The sequence below is a fragment of the Streptopelia decaocto genome, assembly GCF_964273445.1.
Source record: "Streptopelia decaocto genome assembly, chromosome: 2".
Classification (NCBI taxonomy): domain Eukaryota; kingdom Metazoa; phylum Chordata; class Aves; order Columbiformes; family Columbidae; genus Streptopelia; species Streptopelia decaocto.
Genome location: NC_138655.1, coordinates 101350058 through 101359107, shown reverse-complemented (window position 1 = coordinate 101359107; position 9050 = coordinate 101350058). Strand labels below are relative to the sequence as shown.

General features: G+C 42.4%; 1 protein-coding gene across 6 annotated transcripts in view; it reads right to left on the bottom strand.

The window, feature by feature from the left end:
• Positions 1–5152: 5152 nt before the first annotated feature.
• The window catches only part of TNS3 (tensin 3), a 231904-nt gene continuing 228006 nt past the window's right edge, over positions 5153–9050 (bottom strand). For all 6 annotated transcript variants that reach the window (XM_082044752.1, XM_082044751.1, XM_082044753.1 and 3 more), the window contains one exon: positions 5153–8490. In XM_082044752.1, the coding sequence (XP_081900878.1) occupies positions 8346–8490 (145 nt within the window). In that variant the 3' untranslated portion in view covers positions 5153–8345. The remainder of the gene's footprint in view (positions 8491–9050) is intronic.

Below are 9050 nucleotides of genomic sequence, written 5' to 3'. Positions count from 1 at the left end.
CATGGGTCCAGATAGGATGCACCCGTGGGTGCTGAGGGAGCTGGCTGAAGTTATTGCTAGACCACTCTCCACCACCTTTGCTAAGTCTTGGGAAACGGAAGAGGTGCCAGAGGATTAGAGGAAAGCAAATGTCACTCCAGTCTTCATAAAGGGCAAGAAGGAGGACCCGGGTAATTATAGAATGGTCAGCCTCACCTCCGTCCCTGGGAAAGTAATGGAACGGCTTGTCCTTGGTGCCATCTCAAGGCATATCAAGGATAAGAGGATTATTAGGGGCAGTCAGCATGGCTTTACTAAGGGTAAGTCATGCTTGACCAATCTCATAGCCTTTTATGAGAATGTAACAAGGTGGATGGATGATGGCAGAGTGGTGGATGTGGTCTACCTTGACTTCAGCAAAGCGTTTGACACAGTCTCCCATAGCATCCTGGTTGCTAAGTTGAGGAGGTGTGGTCTGGACAATAGAGTAGTGAGGTGGATTGCAAACTGGCTCAAGAAGAGAAGCCAGAGAGTGGTAGTCAATGGTGCAGAGTCTAGTTGGAGGCCCGTATCTAGTGGGGGGGTCAGTACTGGGGCCAATATTATTCAATATATTCATTAACAATTTAGACGAGGGAATTGAGTGCACTATCAGCAAGTTTGCTGATGACACTAAGCTGGGAGGAGTGGCTGACACACCAGAAGGCTGTGCTGCCATCCAGCGGGATCTGGACAGGCTGGAGAGTTGGGCGGGGAATAACCTGATGAAATATAACAAGGGAAAGTGTAGAGTCCTGCATCTGGGCAGGTTCCAGTATAGGCTGGGGAATGACCTATTAGAAAGCAGTGTAGGGGAAAGGGACCTGGGGGTCCTGGTGGACAACAGGATGACCATGAGCCAGCACTGTGCCCTTGTGGCCAGGAAGGCCAATGGCATCCTGGGCTGTATTAGAAGGGGGGTGGTTAGTAGATCGAGAGAGGTCCTCCTTCCCCTCTACTCCGCCCTGGTGAGACCCCATCTGGAGTATTGTGTCCAGTTCTGGGCCCCTCAGTTCAAGAACTGCTGGAGAGCGTCCAGCGTAGGGCAACAAAGATGATTAAGGGAGTGGAGCATCTCCCTTATGAAGAAAGGCTGAGGGAGCTGGGTCTCTTTAGTTTGGAGGAGACTAAGGGGGGACCTTATTAATGTCTATAAGTATATAAAAGGTGAGCGCCATGAGGATGGAGCCAGGCTCTTCTCGGTGGCAAACAATGATAGGACAAGGGGTAATGGATACAAACTGGAACACTAGAGGTTCCACTTAAATTTGAGAAGAAACTTCTTCTCAGTGAGGGTGACAGAGCACTGGAACAGGCTGCCCAGGGAGGCTGTGGAGTCTCCTTCCCTGGAGACATTCAAAACCCACCTGGACATGTTCCTGTGTGGCCTCATCTAGGCATTCCTGCTCTGGCAGGAGGATTGGACTAGATGATCTTCTGAGGTCCCTTCTAATCCCAAACATACTGTGATACTGTGTGATACTGTGATACTGTGTGTTTGTGGATCATAGAGCCACAGATCATAGAATGGTTTGGGTTGGAAGGAACCTTAAAGATAATCTAATTCCAACCCCCCTGCCATGGGCAGGGACACCTTCCACTAGACCAGGTTGCTCAAAGCCTCATCCAGCCTGGCCTTGAACACTTCCAGGGATGGGACATCCACAACTTCTCTGGACAACCTGTTCCAGTATCTCACCACCCTTATGATAAAGAATTTCTTCCTTATATATAATGAAAATTGACCCGCTTTTCAGTTTAAAACCATTACCCCTCATCCTATCGCTACACTTCCTGATGGAGTCCCTCCCTGTCTTAGCGGTAGGCCCCCTTTAAATTCTGGAAGCCTGCTATAGGGTCTCCCTGGAGCCTTCTCTACGCTAAGCAACCCCAACTCTCTCAGCCTGTCCTCATAGGGGAGGTGCTCCAGCCCCCCAACATCTTCATGGAGTCAGAATGGCTTCATCAAGGGGAAGTCACACTTGATCAGCCTGATAACACTCTGTGATGAAATGACTGGTCTGGTAGATGTGGTGAAAGCAGTAGACATTGTCTTCCTGGACTTCAGTATGGCTTTTGACACTGTCTCCTGTAACAGCCTCATAGACAAGCTGTTAATGTAGGTGCTAGGTCAGCAAACAGTGAGGTGGACTGAAAACTGGATGAACAGCCAGGCCCTGAGAATGTGGATCAGTGGTAAAAGGTCCTGTTGGAGGCCAGTAACTAGTGGTGTACCCTAGGGGTCCATTCTGGGTCCAGCCCTAACATCTTAATCAATGACCTGGATGATGGGGCAGAGTATACCCTCAGCAAACTTGCTGATGACACAAAACTGGGATGAGTGGCTGACAGGCCAGAGGAACATGCTGGCATCAAGCAGGACCTTGACAGGTGGGAGAAAAGAAGTTCAACAAGTGCAAAGTCCTACACTTGATGAGGAACAACCCCATGCACTGGTATATGCTGGGGCCAAACCAGCTTGAAAGCAGCTGAGCAGAAAAGGACCTGGGGGTCCTGGTAGATACCAAGCTGAACATGAGCCAGCAATGTACCCCTGTGGCAAAAGCTGCTAAAGATATCCTTGTCTGTGTTACACCATGTATTGCTCAGGTCGAAGGAGGTGATCCTTCCCAGTGCGGGTGAGGCCACACCTGGAGTACTGTGTCCAGTTCTGGGCTCCCCAGTACAGAGACATGAACATATCAGAAAGAGTCCAGTGAAAGGCCATGAAGATGATTAATGGACTGGAGCATCTGAGGAATAAAAGGTTCAACTCAGGAATAAAATAAGAGTTTATGAACTTTGGAAGATAGGGCAGGCAACTCAGAAGGACTACAAGAATGCTGTGAAGTTATGCAGGGAGAAAATTGGAAGGGTCAAAGCCCAACTAGAGCTGAATTTGGCTACTGCCACAGAAGGCAACAAAAAATGTTTCTATAAATACATGAGCAACAAAAGAGGGGCTAAGAACAGCCTCCATCCTTTAGTGGATGCAGGGGGAACATAGTGACAGAGGACAAAAGGCTGAGGTACTTAATGCCTTCTTTGCTTCAGTCTTTAATAGTAAGACCAGTTGTGCTCCAGGTGCACAGCCCCCTGAGCCAGACGACTGAGAGAGCTGGGACGGTTCAGCCTGGAGAAGGCTCGGGGGATCTCTCTGATGTCTATAAATACCTGAAGAGTATTTATACAGAGCCAGGCTCTTTTCCATGGTGCCCAGTGACACGACAAGCAGCAAGGAGCAAAAACTGAAACACAGGAGGCTCCCTCTGAACATCAGGAAATGCTTTTTTTTATGGTGAGGGTGACCAAGCACTGGCATGAGTTGCCCCAGCAGATCATGGAGTCTCTGTCTCCAGAGATACTCAAAAGCTATCTGGACATGGTCCTGGGTAACTGGCTCCATATGTTCCTGTTTGAGCAGGGGAGTTGGACCGGATGACCTCCAGAGGGCGCTTCCAACCTCAACAAGTCTGCAGTTCTGTAAATGTTAGAACATTAAAACTGTTACAAACATTTGCACTTTGCAAAACACATCAAATGTTTTCAAAGGAAGTTTTGGTATCTATTGTAGTGACATGCAATGCAAATCTTGTCTCAGTTATTCAGCCAGATCCTTAAATTCCCTAATAGCTCCCCTTTGCCCTCTTGATAGTCTGCCAGACTTGCTAAGTCTCCTGCGAGCTTCCTGTTTCTGACATGCTTTTGAGAACTTCTTTAGATATTTGCCTTCATAAATTTCCTTTGTGCACATTGCCTGATGTAGTTTACACTATTGTAATCTTTGCACTAGGTGTCAACTGCAGAAGCAGAGGAGGAGTTTACTCTGCCTATCTCATGGGCCAAGTTTTCTTGTTCCAAGAGTTTTCTCATCTAAATATTTAAAAAAATCACCAGGCAGCAGCTTGTGCCCCTTTTTAAGATTCTGGCTGTTCACTGCAGGGTCCCTCCGAAGAAATTATTTATTTAACTGACAGAGAGTAGAAAAGAACAGGCCTCTGCACCCTTTCAAAAACCAAAAGGTAAGGGCTGAGTGTCGTCTTGTTTAGCCTTGCCAAAGGAAGACTGAGGGACACCAGCGGGGTCATATCTCTTGCTATAAATACCCTCCGGGAAGAAACAGTTATTCATGCTAAGAGACAATGCTGGCATAAGAACAACTGCATATAAACTAGCTGTGAGTACATTTAGGATGAATACTGAAAGCAGATTTTCATCCACTGGAGCAAAGAGACCCCAGAGCAGCCTTCAGAGTGGAGTCATAGCAGCACACATGTGCACAGTGGCAGACAAGTTGAAGAACAAGCATTTAACAGGAGACTGCTCTCTGACAGAGATCCATTTTACTGTAGCATCCTTGTCATCTGTTCCACATTATAATTCATTCCGATAAAATATGAATACTTTTCATGAATAACTGTTGCATAACAACTCTGTTTATGCCCATGCATAAACCTCATGATGGCATGTAGGCATGAAGCACACTGAATGAAAAACTCCTGCCAGCCTTTGCCTTACAGAGAAGGCATCACCATGACATAACAGAGCTTATCAGTCTCAGAAATAATCCTGATAAAGCATGTATATAATTCAAAATTCAATGTGTGGCTGACGCGCAGATTTTATACTCAGAGAGCTATGCAGGGGTGTCAAACTCATTTTCACCAGGGGACACATCAGCCTCACAGTTGCCTTCAAAGGGCCAAATGTAATTTTAGGGTGGAAAATGAGTTTGAGACCCCTGAGCTAGGGCTTAGATTTCTCACCCCCCTCAAGCTCCACCGGAAGTCTTTGCACTGTAGTCACTGTGGAGGCACAGTTAAATGGTTACAGACAACTCAGAAAGTGACACCATATGTTATTCTTACAGTGAAATATGCAACAATGGATAAACACAGTTTTATACCATTATAATCGCAAATTAACTAGAAAAGTGATATGCTTTAACTAGACTTGAACCACTAACAAACTCATATGAAGTCAAGTCCTTGAAAGGAATCTTTTAAGAAACAAAACTAAACCCGTTTCAGCATGCAATCTATCCTTACTTCACCAAAAAGATTTTACTCATTACTTGATTTTCAATGCCAGAATTACTTTTCTTTCCGAACAGACTGCCCTGTAACACTGTATGTGAAATTTCATGTTCATAATTTTATTATAATCTGAATAGAAGTGATATTCAAAGAGCAGAGAAAATGACTATACAAAGAATTTATAGAACATTCATTTTTATGTACTGGAGACCTTTTGATGCTTTACAGTTTCAAGAAAAAGGCAAAAATTTTCACCAGTAGGTAAATCCAAGAAGGAAACACTAATGTTTTATTGATACTTTTGGATATAAGGAATCCATTTAATTAAAAACATGGCTTTTAGCATTTTAGTAGTTTAACACTGTACAATTATAGTAGTACATTTACTAAGCAGGTTAATAGGAGTCTGGCTAAATACATGTGTCAACTTGCTGCCATTAGTTATGAAACTGCAAATACACATCTACTAAAAATTTTGAAAGAAAGTGCTGTATTAACTATTTAGTCTTTTATTTGCCATGAACATAAGTTTTGTGAATATCTTTCTACATACACTACACAATGGTACACACTGAATTATTTTGCTTTGTGCATTTTTTAGTTAATTAAAAAGCAAAAGCACACGGCAATATACCATCCAAAGGAATGCATAGTAGAAAACCTCCCTTAGAAACAGGGCAACTTCTTTTTTCCGCACTTACCAAGTAGAGCTGAACTCCCAGGAACCACCACCAGGAGTGTCAGCATTCAGCTCCTCATGCTCTTGAATTTAGTGGGTCTTAGGAAAACACAAAGAATAAAAAATAAGACTGCGAATGGAAATTATAATACATGCGGAAAAAAACCCCCACTTTATTTTCAGCCCAAAGGCCAACCCTTGGTGTCTAACAAGACACACTACAATTTAAGTATCATCTACAGAAGTGAAAAACTGTAGTAAAAAATACCTCCTCATCTCAATGCTCACAAGACATCAGATTTAAGTCTAATTGAGGCTTAAGTCTAACAGAGATGTCAGCTGAAGAAATTCACATGCCCAAAATGGCTGACTAGGTTAAGCAACTCCATTCTTGGTGCAGCAAAAGAAAGGAAATGTGTTGTCACATGTTTCAAAAGGATCAAAGCTCCTAAAAGTAAGAAGTGCATTCTTTTTTGGATGGTACATAAACACCATTTAAGTAGTGTAACTCTGTGTAAGAAGAACAGAATTATTTGGTACAAATCAGAGGCACTTGCCTTTGTTGCTTCAACGGTAGCTACTATGCTTTGGATTGCTTCATCCTTTTACACACATCCAATGTTCACTGCTACTAACACACCACTTCCTGAACCAAATACACTAAACTTCACATCTTTCTTCTCCTTCTCCTGCCTACCCCCTTCCTTTTAAAAGCTATGAAGTTATTTCTACAAAATTCATTATTACCCAAATAATTTGGTAACACTTTTGGCTATGTTCACCGAATAAGGCTTCCATGGTCCTAATATTTTAGGAAATAGAAAGAAAACTGTTAAAAACAACAAAAAAAAGACGATAATTTATACAGAACGAACAGTTCAAATTGGTGGAACCTTCTTACCATATAGACCAACTGGAATTTCCCACTCCATGTAACCATTATTTAGTAAAAGTGGATAAAAGGATTAAATTCTTCAAGTGGGTATAGTTACTAGTTAATCTGGTGCCTCAGGCATCAGCATGCTGAATTCACTTTATTCCTCGGGTTATTAATGTAATGTTGACAGCTACACATCAAAGAGATAGAGGCAATGAAACTTCTCAGCACTGTCACACTGCACCTGCTTTATTACCATCAGTTCTGATACGGGAGTCTAGTACTGCTGTTTTTGGAGAGAATGGGAATTACACAGTAAACCTCAGCAGTTTACCTTCCTCATGAAGGTTTCCACAGTAATCTACTGCATCCATTTCCTGTAAAGCTAACTAGCACTTTGTTACGCATTTAAAATATCAATGTGTTTAGGAAGACAGAGATATGTAGAAGTGTGATGGTTGCAGAAATTATAACACAAATGCTAACAAGAAATGGGACAGAGTAATAAAATAAACCTTATTCCCTTTTGGATTTCCTGACTCAAAGAATTATTAAGAAGCATTATAAACCAAAACCAGTATCTACAGATAAAAAAGCTGAAAAATCTCCAAGCTCCAATGAAAAGGGGGCCAAAAGAATCCACAAATATAATTATGTATTAGGTAGGGGAACAAATGTTACTACCACAACAGTATTGCAGAGACAAAAAATGGGAAGTATGTCACTGTAAGACAAAAGTCAAAATATGAGACTCTATTGTCTATAGTAAGGCACAGGCTATACACACTTACAGAAAATAGCACTAAAGAGGCAAAGCCCAGAAATTGTCTAGTTTAAGAACATCCATTATGACATATCAAGATCTGGGATCTACTATAAATAATCTGGAACAGGTAAAATATATAAGTTATAAAATTTTCTTCTTTGCTTTTCCCTCATTTTTATCCTGTAATTATTAAAATACAGAATCTTCCCTGCTTAGTTCTCTGTATAAAAAATAATAATACAAAAAAACCCCATTACAGAATAGATTACCATGCAACCTTTTTTTTTGTTCTGCCACCTCTCCCCTATCTGAAATTTTTCAAACTAAACGAGCCCAGCCTTCTTAACACTAAATACAGAGCAATCTCCCCATATATTCACATTGCCACTCCTTTCTTATCAGAAATCAACTTGCACAAACCTTCTCTTCACCTGCATCTTCCCCTTTCTCCATTCAGATCCCATCACTGATCACATAAAGATGAAGGGAAGAGCAAATAGTCTTCCTCAGACCATCATTCTCTTAAAAGCATGTCTGCAAGGCCTACAGCTACCACTGATGCAACTATGGCAAGTGTCTTTGTGGAGGTTATACAAAACGTATTCTGCATAAAAAGTAGCACAGCCTAGTGAGTATTTCTGCTCCGATAAATGATGCAAAACAGCATGTGAGAATATATTAGAAACCCTTCAGGGTTTTTCATTTATGCTTCATTCAGGTATGGGCTATATAGGTCTGGGTGGCACTCAGCTTCTTCTCTTTTGTCTTTTGAAATAAAGAAATAATGCTTTGTTAAGTCAGAGGCATCTTCAAAGAAAATGCTGAACTCTTGCAAACACAATGCAGCTAGACTGTCCTCTGCTTTCCTTCTTGCGAATGACAAGGTTCAGACATTGTTGCTGAATACGCCTTCTCCCTCTTGCAGTGCTTTCCTTCAGTGAAGAGCTCTGAGTCAAGGACAGAAAGGCATCAGATCTTCTTCAGGGAACCAATCATGACCTTTGATACAAAGTTCACAATGGCGCTGGCAGGTTGCTCTGGATCATGCTCTGCAAATAGGTGGCACAGGTTGTCTGTAGTGCTGCCTTGCTTCCTGGCAACGAACCCAAACACTCTGCAAGGGCAACAATCACAGTGTATCAAAGAACAGACAGACAGGCATTGCCTCATTTCATGAAGCAAAAAAGATACTGCAGAAACCAAAAGCACAGAGAAGACCTGATTTGTTCTGATGGACAAGGTCCTGTGTGACTGTTAAACACAGTAGCCCAGATGCACCAGCCAACTCAGGAGCTCCTGAGTGGCTCAGAATCACCAGAATCAGGGAAGGAGACGATCCTCTTCCTTCTCTCTCTGTATTGCATCCTATACTACTACTGTCAGAGACATGCTGCTAATCCTGGGGATATATTTAAATATATCTGATTCAATACGACTTTCTCTTATCCACCTTGGCGGGCGTGTGGTACATTAACAGAGGTTTGAGGGCCACACATCTCAGTGGACAGAGTACTGGAAACTGAACTTAAGCCATCTACTCCTGTTCCTTTCCAGAACCCAGTGCCCGAGCTCTCTCTATTTAGGATTTTTCTTTTGGTAAATATGGGTCAACAACACTTGCATTCAATAGAAAACACTTTGCAATCCACTGGTAATTATATGTTTATACCACAC